The sequence below is a fragment of the Hippocampus guttulatus genome, chromosome 8 (assembly GCF_054856545.1).
Source record: "Hippocampus guttulatus isolate MCC_2025c chromosome 8, RoL_Hgut_1.0, whole genome shotgun sequence".
Taxonomy (NCBI): Eukaryota; Metazoa; Chordata; class Actinopteri; order Syngnathiformes; family Syngnathidae; genus Hippocampus; species Hippocampus guttulatus.
The window spans coordinates 10,507,967-10,531,863 of NC_141268.1; the positions used below are offsets into that span (position 1 = coordinate 10,507,967).

The following is a 23,897-nucleotide window of genomic DNA, read 5'->3' on the forward strand; positions in this document are numbered from 1 at the left end:
AGCGAACAGTTTCCCGGACCCAAACCTTGAAACTTACAAAAATCAACCTCGATTAAAAGTGCGGTATTTTTGGTCAGATGGCGCATCTGTGTGCAAAATTTCCTGGCACTTTTGGATGGGTTTCTTTTCGACAATTACCGGAAACAACAAATGTCTCAAAGATGACCTCCTCCCCCTTCTAAATCCGTTAAATCAGGGTTCGATTGTACATGCTTAAAATAGGATTACACAGGATATAAAAAGACCAACCTGTAACCAAAGGACTTTGGTTAAAAGTTTAATTCACAAAAATACATGACCAATATCATGAAAATGTACTAAAATGTACTTTAATAATCCATAAACGCTGGAACATTGTCGACAGAAAAACACAAGAAGCATTATTTGAGTTGGTTTAGTATAATATATTTCAGCTTCAAGAGACATAGAAATCATTCCTTATCCCCCCTTATTTCTTCTATAAAAGACCCATTTTTGTCCGAAGCATCATTATTATGCAAAAAGAAAAAAATGGCATTAGAATATATTATGGGAGCTATGAAATTCCCAGTGACTAAGTATAAAATGAAGTCACATCAGAGAGAGACAGAGAGAGAAAAAGAAAGATCGGTAGAAGTCCATGAACGGTAAGCGGTGTGAAAAGGTAAAAAATACAGATTATAGACCTTGATCTATCATCACTGACATGACAGGCATGGAGAAAATGTTTATGGCCGTCCAAAAAAATAAAAATAATGATTCTCACTTTTCCACATCTACAATTATGAGCTGAAGCAATTTTTTTCATGCTCGTTTTTGAAGAACATTTAGAATCACACAACTAAATTCATGTCTTTCAAATACGATATATTGAAAAAGATGGAAAAATACTGAATCCCATTTCTAATGTTTCACTTACTATTTTGTGTGTGTGTGTGTGTGTGTTAAGTGTCAAAAAAAGAAGGGGGGGCATGGGCTGGGGCTGCCGTTTGAGCCGTGTTTAGGCGGCTCGTGGACATTTCGTTTCTTTCTTTTAACAGATTTCCTGCGCTGTTGTCATCAGTTTGTGGCCTTTTGGTTTTTGGTGCAGAAATGGAGCAAATGTGTCATTTCAGCAGACACACATTGGGAAGAAGGTCCTCAGGGGCAGAGAGCAGAGTCATCTCTCGCCGACTGTCTTTCTCTTTGATCTTTTCTTTTCTCTCCGTGTCATACGTCGTCATCCTCATCTCGTATAGGATAGAGCGGTGTGGGCGCTCAGCTGATTCACCGTTTGTGGCTGATGGGGTGGAGAGGGGGAGGCTGGGTGGGGAAGGGTGGGCAGGACTGTTGGAATGCTGGCACGTTCCAATCGGGGCAACAGTTCTTCATTACAGCATTTCTGCAAGGTGACACAGCAGTTAAATTCTGGATCGCTTCCTCCCTTTATAAGGCCATGTATAAGGTCATGTGTTAATTGCAACGCAGAGCTCAAGTTCATGGCGCCCTCCCTTGGCTGCCAAGTGTCATTACACCCATTGGCATTAAACTAATGAGGATGTAGAGACGTGACTTCTTGATTGTTTGTACATATATAGTACATCTTTTGTTATCTGCCTTTTCAGAAAAATTGTCTGAGCGTGCTGTTCTCAATTTTGTTGAATAGTGACATCAAAATTTGGTCTATTTACATAAATACCAACCCAACATCTCGTTTCTCTGTGTGATGAAGGGCGGGTAAACCATTTGTAACCAATAGCCGGCCTCAAAATGTATCCAATAAAGTTTTTATTTTTTTTTAATCTTAATTCCCATACTGAAAGATACATCAAAATCTTCATATATCATGATATTTGCAAGAGCTTCCTTCTCATGCAATGGATTTATCCATGTTCCTCCTGTGCATCTGCATGCAATTCAGGAAGAGTGTAGCAAGACTTGTTGCCGGGTTGTGAGAAAAATGAAGCAAAGGTTCTCCCAGTTGAGTGTAGAAAAGACGAGAAGAAAAGTTTTTCATCCAAAAATGTGAGTACTAAAGCAGTCAAAATGGTAAACTATAATTAAATCTTGGTGAATGTTATCATTAATTACAATAAAAGCATCAAGATGATCCACATTTATCCATTTTCCGATCCGCTTATCCTCACAAGGGTCACGAGGGGTGCTGGAGCCTATCCCAGCCGTCTTCGGGCAGTAGGCGGAGGGACACCCTGAACCGGTTGCCAGCCAATCGCAGGGCACACACAGACGAACAACCATGCGCGCTCATACTCACCCCTAGGGACAATTTAGTGTGTTCAATCAGCCTGCCATGCACGTTTTTGGAATGTGGGAGGAAACCGGAGCACCCGGAGAAAACCCACGCAGGCCCGGGTAGAACACGCAAACTCCACACAGGGAGGCCGGAGCTGGAATTGAACCCGGTACCTCTGCACTGTGAAGTCGACGTGCTAACCACTGGACCACCAGGCTGCCCTTGATCCGCATTTAGAAGAATTGTAAATGACTTAATATTGCGCAGGAGACTTTCTTACTCAATTTTCTCAAATTCACACTTTTTGCGTCGTCAATAAAAAACGTGAATGGAGACAACTAAATGTCAAGTCCAACTTTATTGTCAAATGTGCTGTATGTGGAAGAAATGTCCTCCCTCTAAAACAGACAACATACAATGCTGCCTTGTAGAAATACCCACATTCTCCATGGAATGGTGATGGGATCCATTGTTGCAATGGTCCCGCGAGCATGGTTGAACTCAAATTATGTGGAGTTCATTTTTTCCAGGCGCAACTGTCAAGTGACAAGTGTGTTTGATTTTTTTGTCGTCGACTTCAATGTGATGAAAGTCGAGTCTTGCCCTCCCGAAACTGATTAAGATATTCAAAACTGATTCGTGCGTAGCCTGATTTCCTCATTTGCCAAGTGCTCATAATGTTTCATTACAACCACTTATTTGAATACGCACACTTGGTCCAAGCCTTCCCCTGTACTGTATAAATAAGAACTCTGCAGTGAGGGTGCCAAGATGCAAATCGCGAGTGAGCGATGACACAGTTGGAATGTAATCCTGTTTGGGTTTGGGTCAGCGGGCTCTCTCGATCACCCACTTTCTCACACCGCGCACGCACACACTGCGATAGGGACAGCGAACAGAGTCGGTGGTTATGGCCGCCATGATGTCTGAACCGGGCACAATGGCGCTGTCTGTCACGCTAATCCACAGTTTATGGCAAAAGTTTGGAGAGGAAAAATTGCTCTCTATGCGGACAAATATGTGATTTGTTTCAGTACTGGACTGTGATTTCTGACTGATTTGATTCGCGACAAAGTGACTAAACGCAAGAGAACCTGATAAAGCGTGTGGATTTCCTCACAGAACTGGGCTGTGATCCACAAGTGAATCCACAGCTTTGTTGAGCCGTGACTCATTCAGTCTTGCAGGTGCCGGGGGGGGTCATATGAAATGCAACGTCAACACTTTTCAAGGCCGAATCAGGGAACACAAGCCTGTCCAGACCCATTCACAACTACGAGATATCAAATATTATCATTTGAAGGGACAGATTTCCTTTAGACAGTGAAGCAGAACATTTTTGGCATTTCTTTTGTCATTTTAACAAATGTGAACCAGTAATCTACTTCATATTTTGTTATTGTACTAAAATAGACTGTTCAGGTATCTGTACTTCATTTGATTGCTTAGTTTTCTTTTAAGTTTTACTCCCTACATTTGAAAACAGATGTGCGGACCTTCACTTCACTTCATTTCAACAAAATGAGCTTGCTGCTTTTTTCAAATGCCGTTCGGATGATAACACGACATAAATAAAGTCTTACATAAGTAAATAGCGATAAAGTCAATTGTGGTTAAGCGCTTGACTGAGGTCTTGGGGAATTCTGAGGCTAAAAAACAGCAAGGAGAAATTTCGGAAAAGCAATATATTCCTCCTCCGTGGCCATATTTAAGAATTGTTAAAAAAAAATAAACTCCCTTTTCACAATGAAAATTCACTCTAATCTGAAAAAACGCATACACGGTGTATTTTTTCTTTTGGTTATCCTTACATAATTTCACTTTTTTGGGGGGGGGGGGGGTGTCAGTTTCATATCAAAGGTATGGGAAGACACTGTTTTGATAACTTCAAAATTTTTAATCAAAGAGGGATACATTGTCAAGTTTTCCGTTTTTGTAAAAACTTATCAAAACCAGTATTGTATACAGATTGTGCTGAAATAGTTTTCAGAGTCAACACTTTGTTTACTTTAACTCAAGTATCGGCGTTGAATTAGTCCTACCTTTACCGGAGTATTTTTTAAATACATGTATTTGTACATCTATTCAAAGTTTTGTGATACCCTTTGCTGCCTGGAGGTGGAGCCCTTTCTCTCCCAGTGACTTTTTCCGCGAGGAGGAAACAAAACTGATGCTGACACTATGTAATAGTGCAAACACGTTGCTTGTGACAAATGATAGACAACCCTTGAATGCCGCAAGATCAAGGTCATTAGACAGCATTTCAACCTTCATGACGCTAGTGATATTTACACGGCACATGTGAAAATTTGACTTTTTTCTCTCATGTATCCCAATAGTTGAGACTCTGGACCACTTTCCCCCTATCAAGGGTGGGGAAAAAAGTCAATCTTTTGTGAGATGCATTCTGAGAATGTGCCTGTGAGCTCACAGTTCTACTTTTGATGGAATCACAAGTAGGCTAATTTACATTACGCCCTACAACACTGAGTTTCTGCATTTGCTTTGGAGGGAGGCTGAGTCTTCAGCGATCTCCAATTTTGCTGCTCATCACAATTTTTTGAATAGAGATATACTGGTCACATTTTTTGCCCCCAAGCCTGAGTCTGAGTCATTTGTTTATAAGTATCTGCCAATACTAAGTCTCGATCTGTTACTCAGGAATGCATGGGGGGGGCGGGGGGGGGGGGGGGGGGGGAGACGCATCCGACTGTGAATTCCAACATAACTTTTTAAAAAGCTCTAAGTCCGCAGTGGTTCAAATCAAGTGAACAAAATATATATTCTTGCCTTTAAAAATGAAAGAAAAAAAAACATTAGAAAATGCAATCGTTTTCAGCCAATACCAATCATCAGCTGATGGGGGGAGCATTTCCAAACAGATGATTGAACATGGGACAATTCTAATAAATAGTCCTCAGAGTCATCTTAAAAGTCTTGAAATATAGCGTCAAAGTCACTCAGCTGGCAACACAACAAATAGACGCTCAGTTCATCGCAACACCCTAAGCTCCGCCCCTGCCCTGTCATCATGGTAACAAAAGCCACACGCAGCATTTGCATGAAAGAGAAGGCCCCCTCCCAAACTATTTCAATTGAATTTGCTTGACAAGAGGACATGAAGTGACCTGTAATTCTTTATCCTTTGTGTAGTTTGACGTGAAGTATTAAGATCCTAAGGAGCAGTTTTAAATAGTAAAAGAATTCCTAACATACCTGGCTCAGAGCTGCTGCAGGGGCTTTAGGAAGGGAGGGTCTTTAAAGCAGCACACAGTTGGATTTCTTTTTTGCCTTTTTCTTTTCCACTGGCGTTTTCCTATTTATCTGTCTGACCAAGTCATAGAAAATCTGAGAGAGAACAAACAAACAAGTCAAAACCAATGTCGCATTTCCTCAAATAGTCATGAGCGGCCAGATCCAGGTGCTATCAATATCCATGGGATGGGAAAATGTAAAGCCTGAGGCTCACTCACATCAAGGACGTTGATCTTTGACTTAGCAGAGGACTCTAAAAAGGCACAGTGGTTCCACTGTCTGGCCAGATTCTGGCCCTGCTCCTTGCCCACCACACGCTCATCCTCCAAGTCGCACTTGTTGCCCACCAGGATCATCGGCACCTGAGGAGACACCGCACAAATAATTAAAACAAACAGACAAAAACATAAGTTACAGTTCAAATGGAGTCTTCTAACAATTACTCAAGTATTTTTTTTAAACAAAAATTCAGAAAACAAACAAATCCTGTTGTCTTCATACTACTTTTACTGATTACGAGAACTGAGACTCACTGATGATGTTATTGATGTTTAATTTTCAAAATGACTTTGACAATAATGGTTCTTAGGCTAACCAGTTTTGGATTCTTAAAAACCCATGTGGACTTGCGCCGTGTCACAATCAATCGAAATATTCTGCGTGATACGCCTTACAGTATATTGGCAAAGCTTCAAGGGGACAGCCACAAGGACAATCCAAATGGATCAATCGCCCCCTCTGGGACAGCAAAAGAATCATTTCGGTTATATAACGGATGATATAATCTACATGAAATGACTGCTACTTGTTTTGTTTTTCTACAAGCCATAGCACTCACTGAGAAGACGTGTAACAAATGAAAGAAATGCCCACCACCACTGTTTTAGTACCGCTGTTATTTTCCAGGAACAGAGAAACGAGGGGAGGGGGGGACCCAAAAAGGAAGTACGAACAACGTGAGCCTCGCTGCAACGCTGTCGTAGTGTCGGGATGCGCCTCATCCTGCCTGCTGTTTCCTGAGCGGCTATCTGGTACTGCTCGCTGGGCTCGGAGGAAGCCGCGGGGGCCCCGCCCAGCCGGGATAGCATCGCTTTCCTTCCTGAACATTTCCAAACATTTCAGCTGGATTCCGTGATACGGGCCGCCCGGCACCTTACATGACAGCGCTGGGATGTGTGTGTTTATATCTTTCATTGTGAAGCATGTACGATAAAGCCTCAAGTGACCACATCTTCCGAAAATGTGTTGAAATGTTTCAACTTTCCAAATGTGACATCGGCAGGAGAAATTTACTTGCACTGGGCCTGCAACATTTAAATCATTGTATGCGGATCCCCGCTTTTTCTCTCCCTGCCTGGGAGATGTGGAAAAACTCTATATCGGAAGTACATGTAGAAGCACCCTGACTGCCGCTAGCTTGCAGCCCTACTCTCTGGACGTTTCATTCTGTAAGAAAATCTAAAGTGCCCGTTCCCCGTGGGCCCGAGGCGGACGACAGGAAGCTGGGATATTTATATTAACCCTGCGGAGGGTCGCGGCATGATGTTTGATATCCAAACAAGCTGCTTGGGTACTGGACTGCCCAACGACATTTCGACCAAGGGGTCCTGGGAGAGTCAAGGAATGCGCCGCTTAACACAAACGTCGAGCAAAGCTGCGATAAAGTGGATGAAGTGAGCGGACTGGAAGGACAGAGACATTTTCAGTTTCAGCACAAGGAAGCATTTGCCTGCTGCCAGAGTCCACACGGGCCAACCATGACTTGCTCAGACACCGCTAACATGCTGCAGACGGGTCCGATGCTGCCCGCCGTGGCATTCTTTGGAGATTGGATTGCAGTTAAAATGAACAGAGCCAGCACTTTCAAACAAACATGAGCAGTGAGTCACGGGAACAGGGTCGGGGCATTACTCCCGTCCTAGACGCATCGGCAGAGATGGAGATCCGTCCCAAAAAGTCACAAGACATGTCTTGTGTAAGAACTGGAAGGAAGCTCGGGAAGTGAACGCACCGCAGATTGCTCGCTCACTTTATTAGTTTTTCTTTTTTCGATGAAACTAGGCCCCGTTGTGTTCAAAGTCAACTCATTAAAAGTCTGGTAATTGCACACTGTCGGAAGCTGCTGAGGTTCTGGGGGGGGGGGCGCAATACGCTACAAACAACACGCTTCAATGCAACTGCTCATTGCAATGAGGCCCATTGAAGACTTGTAATTGAGCTTAGCAATACTAAGGGTGTCTGCGCATTTTGCCAGCTCGGCCCTAAATGGTGCATGGCGAACAAAAACAGCTGTAGCAGCGACCGGGGAAAGTCTGCTCCTCGCTTGGCAAAGCCAACAAAAGTCCACAAATTTGTGCTTGGATGAAAATTAAAACATTGGAGGCATTTCCGTTTGCTGTGCGTTATCGTGAGTGGTCCGGGACCTCGTGCCTAAGAGGCTTCAACCATCAGTGGACTGACACATGAGCTGACAAAGGGGTCACCAAAGTCACAGAGCACAGCGCAAAATCTGTGAAAGCCCCTCTTTATCAAAGGTGAGAAGTTCCAGACGCACCCGCAATTTTTGCTCGACCCCTCTCACATGCTTTAAACTAAGGCACAACAATTAACCAAATTCACATCAACATTGCCATGTGGTAGGTAGACTGCAACTGTCCAATCGCCAAGGCTACCATTTGGGGGGTGGGGGAGGACGGGTGGTGGGACTGCTTCTTTTATGTCGGTCATTAGACTTTATATGTATATTTTATTTATTTAGAGTGTCTCGATAAATTCAGTTCTAATGCGCAGTCCATGTGTACATATTGTTTCAGGAAACGTGAAAAAGTTGAAGTGATAAAGCCACACATTACTTGGCATGAGCGTTGTAATCTTATTTAGGATTTACTGACTTCTTTTTACATCGCACATGTTTGACAGAATTTTCTTATGTTGTTTTAGTGAACGCTTAAATCAGTGCAAGTCAAAATGCTTCATAAGTGAATAACTCAAATTGAAGTTGGTAACATTTATTCATGGCTCACTTGTCAATATTTTTTGCATTAACCTAACACAAGACCAAAACATGCAATAATGATAAATCTGATGGTTCATTGTAATAGAAACTAATTTATTGCTTGTGTTTGTTAACGAATACAAGGGCAAAGGAAAAAAAATGTCATTAAATGGCAACCAATATAGAGGGAAAATAATAATAATCACAATTAGATTATTGTATATAGTGTGAATGTTTTCATTGTGTCTATACTTTATAGGGATCACCCGGCATTCAAAAAAATGGCTGAAGCACAACAGTGAATTTGCCTCGTTTCACACATGCAAGGGCATCACAATAAGTAAACAACAACAATAAACTATCGTTATAAAATGCAGAATTCTGCAACAAAGCAGGAATTTCAGTCAGAAATCTGGGTTTTTGCAATGCGTTTTTCCAGGTGTTCAGTAAAAGGCAGTCAGTTTCCCCACCGTAAATCAGATAATCCAAGCTAGCCAGAGGCTAACCATAGCTCCCTAACCACAGTGGCCCTAATAAAACGCAGCGCAACCTCACAGCCGAGTGTAACTTTAATGAACTCGGGTTCTCTTGCATACTCCAATCATTCACATGGAGTGCCAGACCACAGTGGGGCCACAAGGCCCCCTGGCCATGGAGGAGGGGGGCTAATGGGGAAAACATAGAAACAGGCACTGAATAGGAGTTGGATTAGGTGGGCAGGAATAGACAGAAAGGAACGTTGATACCACAAAATATGGTTACGAGGGGTTGTAGACGGAAAAGAAAAAGTGGGGTAGCATTCCTTCCCCGGCAAGGAGCTCCAAAAAAGGACAGCCTTGATGGTGCTGACGCGATCTCTGCAGCAGCAGAACACCAGCAAGGCAATGGAGCCTTACTCTAAAAGGTCCTCACAACAAAATGTACCAAAAAGTGGAAAGAAACGTGTGGAAAACCAACGACGGCACTTTTCCGCCTTTCACCAAGAATAAACTCGACCCAACAATTTTTCCACCTTTGGAAGTACTGTTAAGTTTGACACTCACTTCTCCCGCCCTGTCATGCTCAAAGCAACTGTCTGACATGTATTTTATATGCAACACCGGATGCTGGGGCTGATGTCTAATTATCTGACAAGGGGAAGCTGCGTCGTAAAAGCGCACACAGCTGCAGCGATTCTCCTGCCTTAGCTGGGTTCTGTGCGAAGGAGGCAAAGACTTTTTGCAGCCAAGAAAGTGCTGATTCAGTTTTTTCTCTGTGCAACGGTCATGAGAGCTGAGGGCAAGATGGCAATAGGCTGCCATCACTGGGTTCCTGTGTGAAAGGCGGATCAAAACGTGATCTTTTTCGTTTCCGCTGTGGCAATTTTATTGAATCACTGTGTGAAAGAGGCAAGACTTTTTGCAGAAGCTAATTTTATTCTTATGCTTATTATTCACGAGAGCAGAGGCTTTAGCCCACCTATACAGCCTTCTGGAGAAAAAGGCACAGGTGGATAAATGGCCGGTCGCCTGTTCAGGCTCAGATGGAGCAATTTATCAGTCTCTGTGAAAGAGGCAAGTCCAAATCAGATGCTAATCTAATTCTGACGCTGACAACTAATTATGAGAGCTGAGGGAAAGACAATCATTGTTTTTAACCAGGATCAAACCATTCAAAGACGTTCATTGTTTTTACTGGGATCAAACCAATCAGCTACAAGGGAGGAATGTTGATATGCACGGGGTACAAATGGCACTGTGTTGCCTCGCATTGTTTTCTATACACAAGTAGGACTGGGACACCACAGCCTCCATTGTTTTGTGCTAATATGAATTTGTAATTGCCTTGCATAAGATGCCCGGTTTTCAGCGTTGAATGGTCTCCATAGTAACGGAACAATGTAGGCGGCTGAGAACATAGAGGCACATAGACTATAATCTACCAGCTCTGAGTTCCTGGAGCTTTTCTTTTCAAGCACGAATCAAAACAAAGACGGGACACATGCACACACACACTTACATCTTCTGTGTCCTTTACTCGTAGAATCTGTTCCCTCAGGTCCTGGAGGTCGTTAAAGGTGGACTGTGCTGTGATGGAGTAAACCAGGGCAAAGCCTTGGCCGTTCTTCATGTACAAGTCCCTCATTGCTGTGAACTGCTCCTAAAACCATGAGGAAGAACAAGCATGATGAGTCTTGCGATATAACAAGACATCATTGGTTGTCGCTTGGCTTTAAGATGAGATTCAACCTGAGAGGGAGAGGAATGGAAACGCGCCGCAGAGCGTTTCCATGACGAGCACTACAAAACTACAGAGACATCCAGAACTCGTACTGTGTGCTGCTCTATCCACATCAAAGTGTGAAAATGCAGGATTGCAGGCAAATATATGAACAGTCCATCACCTCAGATTAAGAAGAGCTGGACATCTTGGAATTGTCAGGCTGCGAGACGTCACTTAAGCAAAGTGGCGCTTTGGAGATCAATGCTAACCAGTTGGCACACCAACAGATGAGGATGGCGGGAATTAAAAGGAGGGAGGCCAAAGCCGTGATTATTTCTCATCTGGGATCTAGCTAGAATTGCATGGTATTTATGGCATTTTTTACAACTGCAGATGGGATCCCTCAGAGCATCACCAAAAAAATTGTTCTCTTAACAGACTCATAGCCAAGCTGCTAAAATTAATGATTCTGAAAGCGCACTGCTGGCTAGAATCAATAACTGTGTCAAGTCATGAATTTTTTTATTTTTTTTTAAATCTCCTTCAATGCTCTAGCTAACAATCTCACACATCTTTTCAACACCAAACTAAAAATGGTTACATTCTGACTCCGACTTACTGTGCCGGCTGTGTCGAGAATTTCAAGCATACATTGCTGCCCGTCTACCTCCACTTGCTGCAAGGAAAAACAGCAGATGGTTTATAAAACATGCATAACAATTGGCAGCAATTACTGTCACATTGCAATCAGCTTTTAATAACAGGTCAAACCTTGCAGGAATGGGAAGAAGAAAAAAAAACAAGCAAAAGAGCAAAAGACAGCACTGAAGAGCAAAATGATGAGAAGCAACAGAACAGCTGCCCAACCTCAACTGCCGCCGCTCCCGCTTTTCGGGACACTCACCTTTCTGTACGAGTCTTCTATTGTCGGGTCATATTTTTCCACAAAGATTCCCTGCACAAATTGTACTGTCTGTAAAAGAGAAGACAATGTGGGGATCAGCCACGGTGCATTCAAAGACAACAGCAATCCCCTTTTGCATCATCTGCCAAAAATGGGATTCCCCGCATCTATATTTTGCCTTTGGAAATAATGACAGAGGTAGAACGGCGCATATGTAGATGGGAATGTCGTAAAGGTGGGACAAAACGAACAAACAAACAAAAGGAACATTGGAATGTTAGAAGGTCAAAGTTAATCCAACAATTTCACTTCCAAATACCAGTGTGGAGGAATAAAAAATAAAAAAACACCTGGTTGAAGTTAGCTCAGTGCAACACTGAGGCCTCCCAATCGCCCTGTGATTACTAGAGAAACGCTTTGCAATCTATCCGGTTTCCATTATGCAATCTGCACAATGGAATGTGTGCAGTGTAATAAACAAAAAAAAACCAACAACAACAACAATGATGCCCATGCCACTCTTGCAATAAAATGTCCAATGAGAAAATTTGATCTGGATTGTTGTGAAGTGTTGTCACAATAACACAATTTTGACTTTAATAAATAAAAGAACTAAAACGAATCATACTGAAAACCTCAAGCTACTAAACCTAAAACTGGTAAGCTGTCGCTCCTCTGTGATGTCATTGGGGATGCCGGTCGGCGAGGTGTTTGGTTTTGTTGGATGTGTTCTTGCCTCGAGCGTCAGTATCTTGATAAAATGCCTTGCAGATGGGCTTTGCCATGTCTGTCGCTTTGCACTGGCTGTGAGCAAAATATTTCCAGATGACACAGCATGTGCTTGTTTCTCAGAGAGTCTTCAGGAGGATGACTTTTTAGCCTTATTTCTTTGACATGAACACTAACTGAAAATGGCGGCGCCCACTTTCAAAAGGGAAATACAGCGCCATTGCTGCATTTAAAAAAATGTAGATACTTAGAAACTTGATCATTCTTTTTTTTTGAAGAGAGTTTGCGTGTATGATTCCAGAGTCGTGATACAATGTAATGCTATTGTAGTGTGTCTAATAAAGTCTTCAAAGTCAATGTAAAGTCAAATTAACTGTGTTCCAAATTTCACACCAGAAACGAGCCAAAAAAATCTCCAAGTATATTAAATGAGGCCTTTGAAGTTGTGAAAAATAAAGCACATGTCTCCACTCTCTCATGCTGTAGGCCTGTATGCTGAACGCTTAAAACCACACCACGCTGGAAATTAGATGCGGCTTCAACTAACACCTTTCGTCCGCCGACACACCCCAAGGTGTTTGAGCTGTGAAAATATAGCGTCTGAAAGTCTCCGGTGGCTGGACTATAGCTCAAAAGTGCTGTCACAGGGACAGGAGGCGCTCGCCCAAGAACCACCGATGTGAATGAAGGTGCTCAAGGTCTTACACAGCGAAGGTGGGGAGACTCATGCTCGATGCCGAAGTGCGTCACTGGGCACCATTTTACCCACATGCCCCACGCCAATTCTTCAATGTATAATGTATTTCGAAACAAATCTCTGAATTCACTTGACAATACATCTTTATTTATATCACACTTTCACAACAGCTCCTCTTGTTTTATGTTCAGAGGGAAGAAATTTCAGGTTCAATTTACAGAACAGTTCACATCAAATACCAAAAATAATATAACAGAAAACATAATCGTAACTATTGCTGCATATGCCTTGTTGTTTGAAGCAGTTCTAGAGGAAAGAGAGAATCAGTCTCCTTTACTACTTCTTTAAAAGTGAAAATGTACTGCAGAATAGGGCTGCTGGATTATGAAAATAATATGAATCACGATTATGTTGGTAATAATTGCAATCAGAATTATTCAATCGATCATTTGTTTATTTGGAACAAAAAAAAAGAAAATGTGTACTAAAAAAAACTAAGAAAAATCAAATTCTCTGAAACACTAGAATTATGCAAGCTCCTTTTGGACCAAGCCAGATTTTCTTTTTTAATTTAAAAAGGTGTCTACGTATAAATTCAAGTATGGTTTCCTCCTACAAACAAACAATGCATTGGAGGTTGGTTACTTGTTATACACTTGTAAATTGCCACAGAACTGTTGTAAAGTTTAAACTATTTCAATAGACCTCTCAAATGAAAATGATGAACTTAAGTATGCTTGCTATATAGTATTAGACATTGAAACAATATAAGATTGATAATTTTTTATTTTTTTTGATGACTCCAACTATTGTAATCGTTGAGCGTACGAATCATAACTGAATTTTGATTCATTGCACAGCCCGACTGCAGAGGTGTCACCTCTGAATGGGGAGCTGGGAGGAGTAGAGAAATTGAAGAAGGCACACTTACCAGAGCGGACTTGCCCACACCTCCAGAGCCTAACACCACTAGCTTGTATTCACGCATGGCGGGATCACTTCACCAGACAGCCAAACAGTCTGGAGTGAAGCAAAAAGAGACAAAAGAAATGAATATTTCAATAAAAGACAAACAATTCAAGCGCAAGTCAGAATTTCCCAATGTTTCCATTCCAGAAAGGAAGGATTCTAGTCATTCCTGGAGGCTACGGCCAAGAGGCACAACACAACAATGGGGGAAACACCCAAAAGTGGAGCTCCTTGAGGGAGGAGGAGGTGAAGACTATCTGACCTCTGTTTAACACAAGCCAGCTGTGCAGTGCAAGAGTGCGCTGTGCCGGTGATTTATGGATCCCGCTTCTATCCCTCAGAATGACACAATCGTCTTGCTTTCATGGATCGCGGTGCACCCAGGAGACTTTTTTTTTTTTGGTGCTCGATTACCTCTTTTTAGGTACTGCGAAATATCAATGTGTTGTCTTTTTCTAGCAAATGACAGAAAGCAGCTGCCAGTAGGGAAAGTGCGGGTCCTAACGAGGAAGAAATTGTGCAATCTCTGGAATATGGCTTTGAGGTCTTCCAATCCCTGGCGCGCATTATGGGGCTTAATCAGCTGGGTTAGCCAAGTGGGTCACTGCAAAGAGACCGCCACAGTGAGGTTGACAAGGAATTGGGTTCTTTTGAGCATTTGATAGCCTGATTTGTTATCTTGAGCGCACATTCCATGATTTTCATTGTTCCTGTTGACAGAGACACCCAAGTTCTATTCTATTCGATCGTAACCCGATAGAGATAAAAGAATGGGTCTGTGGTGAAAATTTAAAAAGCGGATAATGTATTTTGAGCCGCAATGAAAACAGTGCGGCCGTTTGATAATCAACCGCTTTGTAAATCATCAAAAGCTACGCGGCGCACTTCAACCACTCAAAAGCGGTGCACAAAAACACTGGAGACGGCCGACTCCGATGGCAAGCGGTGGGGCCATGTGGTCGGATGAAGGCTCCTCCGGTGTGAATAATTAATCATCGTTAATCCGCTGTAGCCAGTAAAAGTGGTCCTTGTGCCATGGGCACACACAGACACATCTGTGTTGCCAACTAAACACAGTGACGCAAGTGTGTAGCATTCCAAGTACAGCGCACTTAGCGTGGCATGCCAAGTGTGACAAACGCTTCTTCACAGTTTACTGTTGTCAAGGTGGCAAAGCTGCACCAAGACACAAATACTAGCCGGCAACACAAATGGCTCTTGAGCAAGAACCACACCATTAGGTACAAGCGCTACAATATAGAGATTTCGCCTTCAGAGACAATCGTTTTTGGCATTGACCTTCAAAGCCATTTTTAAAAAAAATCTGGTGCCAAGTATGTAAGGTACCAATGCAATGAGACTCACTGCTCGAGGCCCTTTGTGTTGAAATCAACTGTGCCTTGCGCTGACACCAACACGCATCTAATGTGGATGCAGGAAGTCACAAGGGCTGTGTGAACGTGCACTTTGGTAAGTTCTGCCCAAAAGGTTGGGACAAATCAATGCGGGCCATTCCACCACATCATTTACGGCTTACAACTCGCCTCTTTTACAAAGCGCCTGCAAAATTGCTGCATCCCATCCATGACGACACATATGCACTGATTGTTGTTTGCCTTTCAAACGGAACCAGTGAAAGAGCGATATCACCACAAGTGTGTGCCCCTTGACAGAGCGACACAACATTGCAAAATCATGTTAGATGAGCGATGATATGTTATGAATTAGCAAAAAAAAAAAAAAAAAAAAAAAATTGGGGGCATGCGTGTCAGTTACACTTTACACCCCGGCCTCGCCTTTTCGGGCACCCTGAACGATAGGGGGGTTCTTGATTTACAACGGTACTGATATCAGAAGATTGTAAATGGCATGCAAAGAGCTACTTTAAGTTCACGTACTCATGAAGCATAAGTTGGCAAGCTCAGATATTGCCATACTTCCTGGTTTTCATTTGTTTCATTAAATTATTGTGTTGGACTATGCGTATGCTTCAGGTTTGCATAAAAATTGGGGTCATATTGTAAAGCAAGGAGCCCTTGTAACGACAACCTCAAGGTGAACTGTCTCCGCACCGAGCATGGGCCGGCATCAGATTCTGCCAGCATGATAACCATGAGCAAATATATTGCGCTTTCACGGCATTGCCATTAACAGCTCAAAAATGTATTGTTTGGGAAAGTGGGGAAATAAATGTTTTTCCAAAACAAAATGTATTACCACACGATATGTGTTTCACCAAAAATGAGTAGCTAATTCTCTGCTTTATGAATTAACATGCGCTAATGTTAGCCATGCTGTTTAAGATAAGAAAAGATAAGAAAACCTTTATTAGTCTCGCAATGGAGAAATTCCCAATTCACAGCAGCAAAGTTATGAAAGGAAGAAGTAGAACAACAAAATATCTGCTGTTGGTTTAGCCGTATTTTCTACCTTCGTAGCAAACTGAAGGCATATTTAGACATGCTAACTCTCGACGTTATATTTGAAGACCGTGAAATGTTACCATCATCTTTAATTTATCAAAGCGTGATGGGTGCAACTTGACTCTTGAAAATCGCGGTGTACCTGGAAACCACGAACCGGCCCATGCCGACTCTACACACCCCATTCCTTTTCGAAGCAATTTAGACAAGCGGCAGAAAAATAGGCATGGCTGACTTTGGCAGTAAATGTGAACGGTGCTATTGATTTCCACTCATATAAACAAGTAGAATCCAATAAGGATTCAGGCTCGATTTACACTGCATGGATCAAGTGACATAATTTCAATGTTTTTCGCTCACGTGGCAGACTTAGGATATGTGTAATAAGTAACGTCCAGAGACGTTTTGGGGGCGGATGCAAAGCCCTACCCCAAAACAGGGGTGGGGGCAGCCATAATCCAAATTATTAACAAAATTAAGAAAAACAGTCATCGTGGTGCTCCGAACGATGAGCCACCGATAAAAAAATAAAATAAACAAAATGATCATCCGCAGCTCATACATTGCAGCCTGTGCCCAACTCGACACCAGCCTGTGTGCGGTGCAGCAACCCCTGCCCATTTCCTTAACACCGCACATAATAGACCAAACCACGAACTGAATCATAAGATATGTATGCGCATTTTCTGCACTGTCAGCTTGAAATAATGTCCTGTTCTTGAATAATGGGAAGAAATGTACGGAAACTTGGATGGATTTTTTTTGTTGTTGTTGTCTGCGTCATAAATTAATCAAAAAATGAATCGGCAGATTAATCGATGATTAAAAACATCATAATTGAGCAGCTCTAACATTGAAATATATGCGGCTAAACCATGTGGATCCAACTCGGTGCTGGTCCATCTCACTCACGGATGATCGGAATGCCCAGCATAAAACCATGATCAGAACACCCTTACAGTAAATATTTAATTCATCCCCTATTTTCATGATCAGCACTGTCAACAATGATGCTGTTTACCAAGAATGTAAAGGACAGCTACACTGCATATTAAAAAATACAGTATATACCTTCACACCCTTGGCTTTTGTGGTATCCAAAAACAAGATCCAGATAAATTATGTCAAATTCCTTTCGGGTATGAAATTGGATTTGGCCGCTTGGCCCTTCAGTGTAAATACAGCCCAAGACATTTTTCAGAAAAGGTTTTCAGCAATAGCATTGTACTTTTCAACAAAGCTAACACATAAAAGGCCATGTAAGGACATAATGTCTTCAAGCAAACCTCGCCCTGTTTCCACTCCCTCTGAACAACACTGTCATTCCTTGCAAAACAAACGCTCAGCTAGTCAGGCCCGGCAAATAAGGAGCGAGGTAAGGCAGCGTGCCAGCGAGCACACGCTTTACAGTGACATCACTCACCCTCTGGGGCCAAAAGGTATGTGTGTCCATGTAGGGCTGCGAGCGGCATGTGCGAGTGGCTGCGACAAGCTATGCGAAAGTACATTCAGGATTTTCTGGCGCGGGCTAATCTGACACACAGCGAGGCTGTCACAGCTGCTGACTCAGCAGGGTGGGACTATGATTGACGGCTGACCCTCCTCAAGAAAGGCGCCCATCCATTAAGCCAAGCAACAGAGGGGGAGTGCCATCTTCGTACTGGCACGTGATGTTCACACATCCACTTGACGTTTGAGGGCGGATAAATTGCCATTCTGGACAAATACCGATAAGGTCCGCCGCTACGATAACCAAACACAAAGCTGTTGAGGATAATACGACGCTAGGTGCAAAAAGCAAGCTTGCGTCAAGAGCAAACGTAATGACGTTTAACAGCAATAACTTATATAAGACTATAATTTGCGAGCAATCGTAGCTGGAAAGAGAGCCGATGCAATCATGGTTGAGATTGTTATGCTGCCTTTGAATTGGACAGGGAAATTGCTCAATTTCATGTTCCTAATGTCCTAAAAACAACATTTAAGTGATTTATTGCATACCACTAGAATACAGGAAATTTAGAATCATTCGTGTTTGAAGGTACGGAAACATTTCTAACAGTACTAATTTAGATTGTACTCTGCTGCTCTTAGTATGTTAATACAAATTCACATTATGATCAATTAGGATTTTGGGCAAACGTAGAGAAGATATTTTAACAAGTTCCCAATAAGCTACAGCACCTAAAGTCCAAAAGCATCTGCAGAGAGCTCCCCCCCCCCCCCCCCCCACAAAGGTCTTCCTACAGCAGCAAAGAAAATCTAATTGAAGTCACCTTTGTCTGTTGCTCACCCATGTTAATGCATTACTAAAGTCACATCTACAGTAAACACTTGTGTGAAAAATCTAGGAATAGTTGTATCACTATAAAACCATTTTATTGCACAACATTTGCAACCTCGAAACTGCCTGTGCCCTAAGATAGTCACAAACCAAGGACTTTTTACACAAAACTAAAAATCTTTTGTTTCCAGAAATTGTCGACGATTGGCTGCCGACCAGACCAGGGTGTAGGCCACTTGTCACGCCCAAAGTTAGCTGAGATGGGCTCCAGTCACCTACAACGTTATCAAGACAAGCAAGCGTTATGGAAAATGAATGTGAGGCAACCAAATTTGCAGCTGGCTACAAACCTGCCATTACAACACACACTTTCATTTGTTTCTAATTCTAATCAAATTATTAATTTATAAACAAAAGAAAAAAACAAAGAATAATGAAAATCTCTGCCAAAAAGTTTCTCAGGAATCAGTTATGTACACCAACTAATGTTACTCAAGTTTTACGCACCACTTCGTACCGAAATCAGTTGGTGGGATGGCGGCGAGCCAGGAGGAAGGAGTCCATCATCATGACACACAAACATAGTACAACGCAAGCACATAACAGCTTCCGCGATCTACAATCACCACCATTACTGTTCATATTATTGCCTACCACTGCTAGCTAGAATGTACTGTAATGTCCCCACAGGCGGCCAAGAGCAGACACAATCATCTGTGCACTTCCATTTACGTTACTGAAACAAACTTAACAAAATAAACAATAAGTCGATTCACACACAAGCTTCCGCGGCCACAACTGACGCCCAGGCACTCATCAGTACGCTGTCGAGCTAACGGTTAGCCAGTTAGTAGCTTGAGCGCATAACAGCCAACGACACCCACGTCACTCACCAGGCAAGGTCCCACTTTTTTTAAGTCATACACACTCAAACCCACTGACAGATGATAGCGACAAAGTGGCCAATAATAATACCTGCACCTGAAATGTCCATTTTGTTGCTTAAAAATGCAAAATCAAATTTTAAATTGAAGGGGTAACTAGTAGAATAATACATTCAAAAAAATGTCTAAGGCAGCAGCTCTTGAGTTAAAACGCGATAAGACAAGAAAAAAATGTACACTACAAGTTACTCCACGTTAGTAAGCACACTAAATTATCAAAGCCATAGTAGCGTTTGGTTTGTGTGTGTGTGTTTTTTTTTTAACGCTATACAGTGGTTCTGGTCTTTTCACGCTGGATCGACAATAAGGAATGTTGGTCAGTTGGAAATCGTGAGATACGTGAGGTGAGGCAACATAGCACATTATTGATAGTGACGAAGGAAGATTTTGACAGAACATCAACACACTAATTCTGCATAAAAACATTTAGCTTTTTCTTCGGATATGGACAACAACATCAGCGGAATGCGTCTAACCATCCTGTCAGTGGTGCCATGACCTGTAACCACATCCTCTTTCCAGAGACACAAGAAGGGTTCACAGTGACCGCCTAAAATAGCCTCTTCTACTCTCTGTTCCTGTACCAGACAGACTGAAGCGTGTATGTGGGGAGGGAAGCCGTTGTTTAAAGTCAGCAGCTCATCGTTGTAACCATGTTAGGCCCCACGGGATAGAGGAGAAGCTCTAATTGCGTAAGTTATTGGAGAAGTATAACTTCTCTCTTTAAAGCCTGCAACATGCCTCCAAACAAACTCCTCCAATGTCAGCAAATTCAAGTACTTCACCCAAGTGATTCTCAGCTGGGTAACAGACGGCAAGTAAATTACAGTTGGTCCTCAGTTTCACATCTTTTGACGTTATGAACCGCTCACACAATCAAGTCAACTTTATTGTCAAATGTGCTCTATGTGCAACATACAGCACGGATGAAATTTCTTTCCTCTCAACCACAGGAGAGAGATCAATCAAGTAGTTTGCACAATTTATGGCCTTGAAGGATTTTTTTTTTCATACAAGTACAGCAAAACGTCAAACTCCGAGAGCAGGAATGTCTATCTGACAGGCTCCACTGGACCAGAGTATCAACAAAATCTCGATTCAGTTAATGCTTCGGAGAATGATAAAGCTTCACCTGCATTGACCTCAACTTGTTGAGCAGTGTATTTTTATCTTGGAACACTGATGCACAGTGACTTTACTACTGCGTTAGCATAGGTTAGTAACAGACGATGGCATGCATAGGCTTGCATAAAAATGTAAACTATGTCGTGAATGCAATTTTCATGAATTTTACTCAAGCCATTTGGGCACATAAACCTCAACTTCTTTCTCAGTTGCAATGTGACAAGTGGCCACGACCCAATTCATAGGAGCAGCACCTCAAATGACTCAAAATTCCTTGGTAGTAACTAAATTCACAAAAATATAGATATTAATCACATACATGACCCATTCTACTGCCACTGCACAAATGTTCTATTTACGCGATCTAATTTCGATTTTAGTTTTCGGGGCAAGTGACACCATGTTGAAACCATCACAGTAATTTTGGCCCACTTGGGGGAATCTCGGGAAATTGGTGGATATGTTTTGCAGAATTCTATCAGCCATGCGCAGAAGGACTTTTCTGAATAGCGGACTAAACCAAAGGGCCGATGAGATATATTGAGAAAAAAATGAAATTAGGCTTTTTGACTATCATTCAAAGGCATTTTTCGACCAGATTTGCCATTGGCAGTATCATACAAAAACGAATTTCTCCAGAAAACATCAGCCAATTTTCACAATTCTTGTTGCTCACAATTCTTGTTACATTGTGAAGTGGAAATTCCAACCAGACTAAGCTACTTGACAGACTGTCATTTTTGGAAAGTTTTGTCACGTTGCTATTTTTAGGTTCTTTGAAAGGCACTTGCTTGTGGGCAAGTGCTGTAGTTACGTTTACAAAGACTAATTTCGAACACGATATATTTCTTTATTGCTCTTCAATCTGTACAAGTGGGTTGCTACAGGTGTTTAAAACGCTTCATGGTGTGATACCGGCTAATTTCCCCACAACATGGACATCAGATCTATTAATCCTCCTCGTATTTAAATTCCCCTGCAATTCGTAACGAGGTATGGAAACGAACCAAGGCTAACTACCAACATTTTCCTCTAATAACGTGAACGCAATTTCTCCTGTCCAATGCTTCGAAAACCCTCTCGCAGAAATGAGGTAGCATTAATCTATAATCCGGGCCAATGAGATAAATGTGCCCTGCCTGCGCGGACGGTGTGAGTAACACCGCTAAATCCCGTTACAAAGCTCGTTATCAATAATGAGGCTAACTAGCTAGCTTTAACGGGCCGCGAGCGGTGGCTAGTTAGCATGATAGCCTGTTAGCTCAGCACCACACACACACACGTTCCTCGTTTCAAAATGCCAACACGCAACAGTCGCCCACTAAATGCCTCCTGCCGCAAACTCACGTTGACGCTTTCCACAAAGAGTCGAGCCGAGTGGAGGTTTACGAGGTCCGGGCTGGGGTGGAACGAGCCATCGGTGTTTGCGGGGTTAGCGTTACCTGCCCTTCCGCCTGGCCTTGACTAGAATGGGAGTGTTTCGGAAGCTACTCGCGGAGCTTTAATGTCGTTTTATCCAAGCAAAACAGGTTACGATCCGAGGGAAGCAGGTCACCAGCGGGACGCGGCGCGAGTGTCGAGTAGGAGAAAGGCCCAGCGATGGTAAATACTTATCGGCCGCTATCTTATTTTTGGTGTCAAGTAAAGTTTGCGCTTACCGTTTGTCGCTTCGCTGTCTCTGTGGGCGCTCCGCAAAGTGTCAGCTCGGTTGCGCGCGCAGCCCATACGTCACTTCTACTCAGCCCTGAACCACGCTTGGGCTTTTTTTTTTTGGTTTAATTAAAAGGGCCACATATGCAGGTCTTTCTTTCTGCTAGTAATAATAATAATAATAATAATAGATTTTATTTATAAGCGCCTTTCAAGACACCCTAGTCTTCTTTCGGAAAGGATAATAATAATAATAATAATAAATTACATTGTAAAATGTCTAAAAACGTTAACACTATTTGTCATTTATAGTTATTTGTATTTCATTTATTTCAAGACGGTGTTGGTTTAGATATTATCATTATATACAATTTATATCTATTTTTAGATGTACTTTTGAAAGATACAGTATATATACATAATTTTTGTTTATTTTATTCTGATCTATTATTAAATTTCAATCCATGTAAAATTAATTACTGTAATATCTAATTATAAACATTACTCCGCGACCATTGTGAGGATAAAGCGTATCAGAAAATGGATGGATGGATGGATAAACATTACTATCCTATGCATTTTTTATTTTATTGTATGTTTTTAAATAGTTATTACATGTACTATATTTGTTATTTTCCTCTCTCATTTAAATTATGTATTAAATTCACAGAGCACCTGACCCCGTTGGCCCCTTCCACAGGTGGTGAGCTCAAAATGAACCACATTGCCTTTTCGGGCTATGCCCGACCGAGCCCCATGGGTGCAGACCCGGCCATCACGCCCTTGCCAACGAGCCTGGCTCTAGAGGGGGACCCACGTTACCCGCATAAAGACATGGGGAAACTAGGTCTAAATCCTTTACTCACAAACTAAAAGGGGAAAAATACCCAGTTTGTTATCATGTGTTATGTTTCTGTGATTGACTGTTTCCACTGCTTGTTTCAAAATACACCGCGTTTTTTGTTGCAAGTCAAATGCTGTGTGGGTGAAATTGTTTCTTCGCTGGGAAAAAGGCAAGCAGTTTTTATGACACATCCATGAGTTGCTCTCAAGTCACTATGACACATTTAAGTATTTTCCTGATCGTGAAATCAGTCAGCAGCCCACAAAATGAAGTCTTTTTTCTTAGACAGATATACTTAAATAACCAACTGTAGAAGTTTGATGTGCCCCATCCATCCATTTTCTGATGCGCTTATCCTGACAAGAGTCGCGGGGCGTGCTGTAGCCTATCCCAGTTGTCTTCGGGCAGTAGGCGGGGTACACCCTGAACTGGTTGCCAGCTCATTCATTGCTGGGCACACAGGCGAACAGCCATCCGAGCTCAGGCTCACACCTAGGGACAATTTAGAGTTGGGGTTTTTTTTTTTAAATTAATGTGGAGTACTCAGGTTGAAGTGGCAATTCCAACCAGACTCAGCATTTGGACCGAACGCCACTTTAGGCAAATCATCAAATTGCTAATCTACACTCTGCGGTTTTTGCCTAACAGTTACCACAGTACACCC

General features: G+C 42.3%; 1 protein-coding gene across 3 annotated transcripts; it reads right to left on the reverse strand.

Moving 5' to 3' along the window:
• Window positions 1-264: 264 nt before the first annotated feature.
• Window positions 265-22,482, reverse strand: LOC147201097 (ras-related protein Rap-1A). 3 transcript variants are annotated; one of them, XM_086116856.1, is made up of 8 exons: window positions 22,398-22,482; window positions 13,926-14,014; window positions 11,569-11,637; window positions 11,284-11,340; window positions 10,461-10,601; window positions 5,686-5,829; window positions 5,429-5,560; window positions 265-1,360 (listed from the first exon to the last, which is right to left on the reverse strand). In XM_086116856.1, the coding sequence occupies exons 2-7, from the start codon at window positions 13,980-13,982 to the stop codon at window positions 5,471-5,473; spliced, it is 558 nt and encodes a 185-aa protein (XP_085972982.1). In that variant the 5' UTR covers window positions 13,983-14,014; window positions 22,398-22,482; the 3' UTR covers window positions 265-1,360; window positions 5,429-5,470. The 3 variants fall into 3 exon arrangements, with proteins under 3 accessions (XP_085972982.1, XP_085972984.1, XP_085972983.1); XM_086116858.1 differs by lacking the exon at window positions 22,398-22,482 and adding an exon at window positions 22,087-22,228; XM_086116857.1 differs by lacking the exon at window positions 22,398-22,482 and adding an exon at window positions 17,810-17,957.
• Window positions 22,483-23,897: the final 1,415 nt, after the last annotated feature.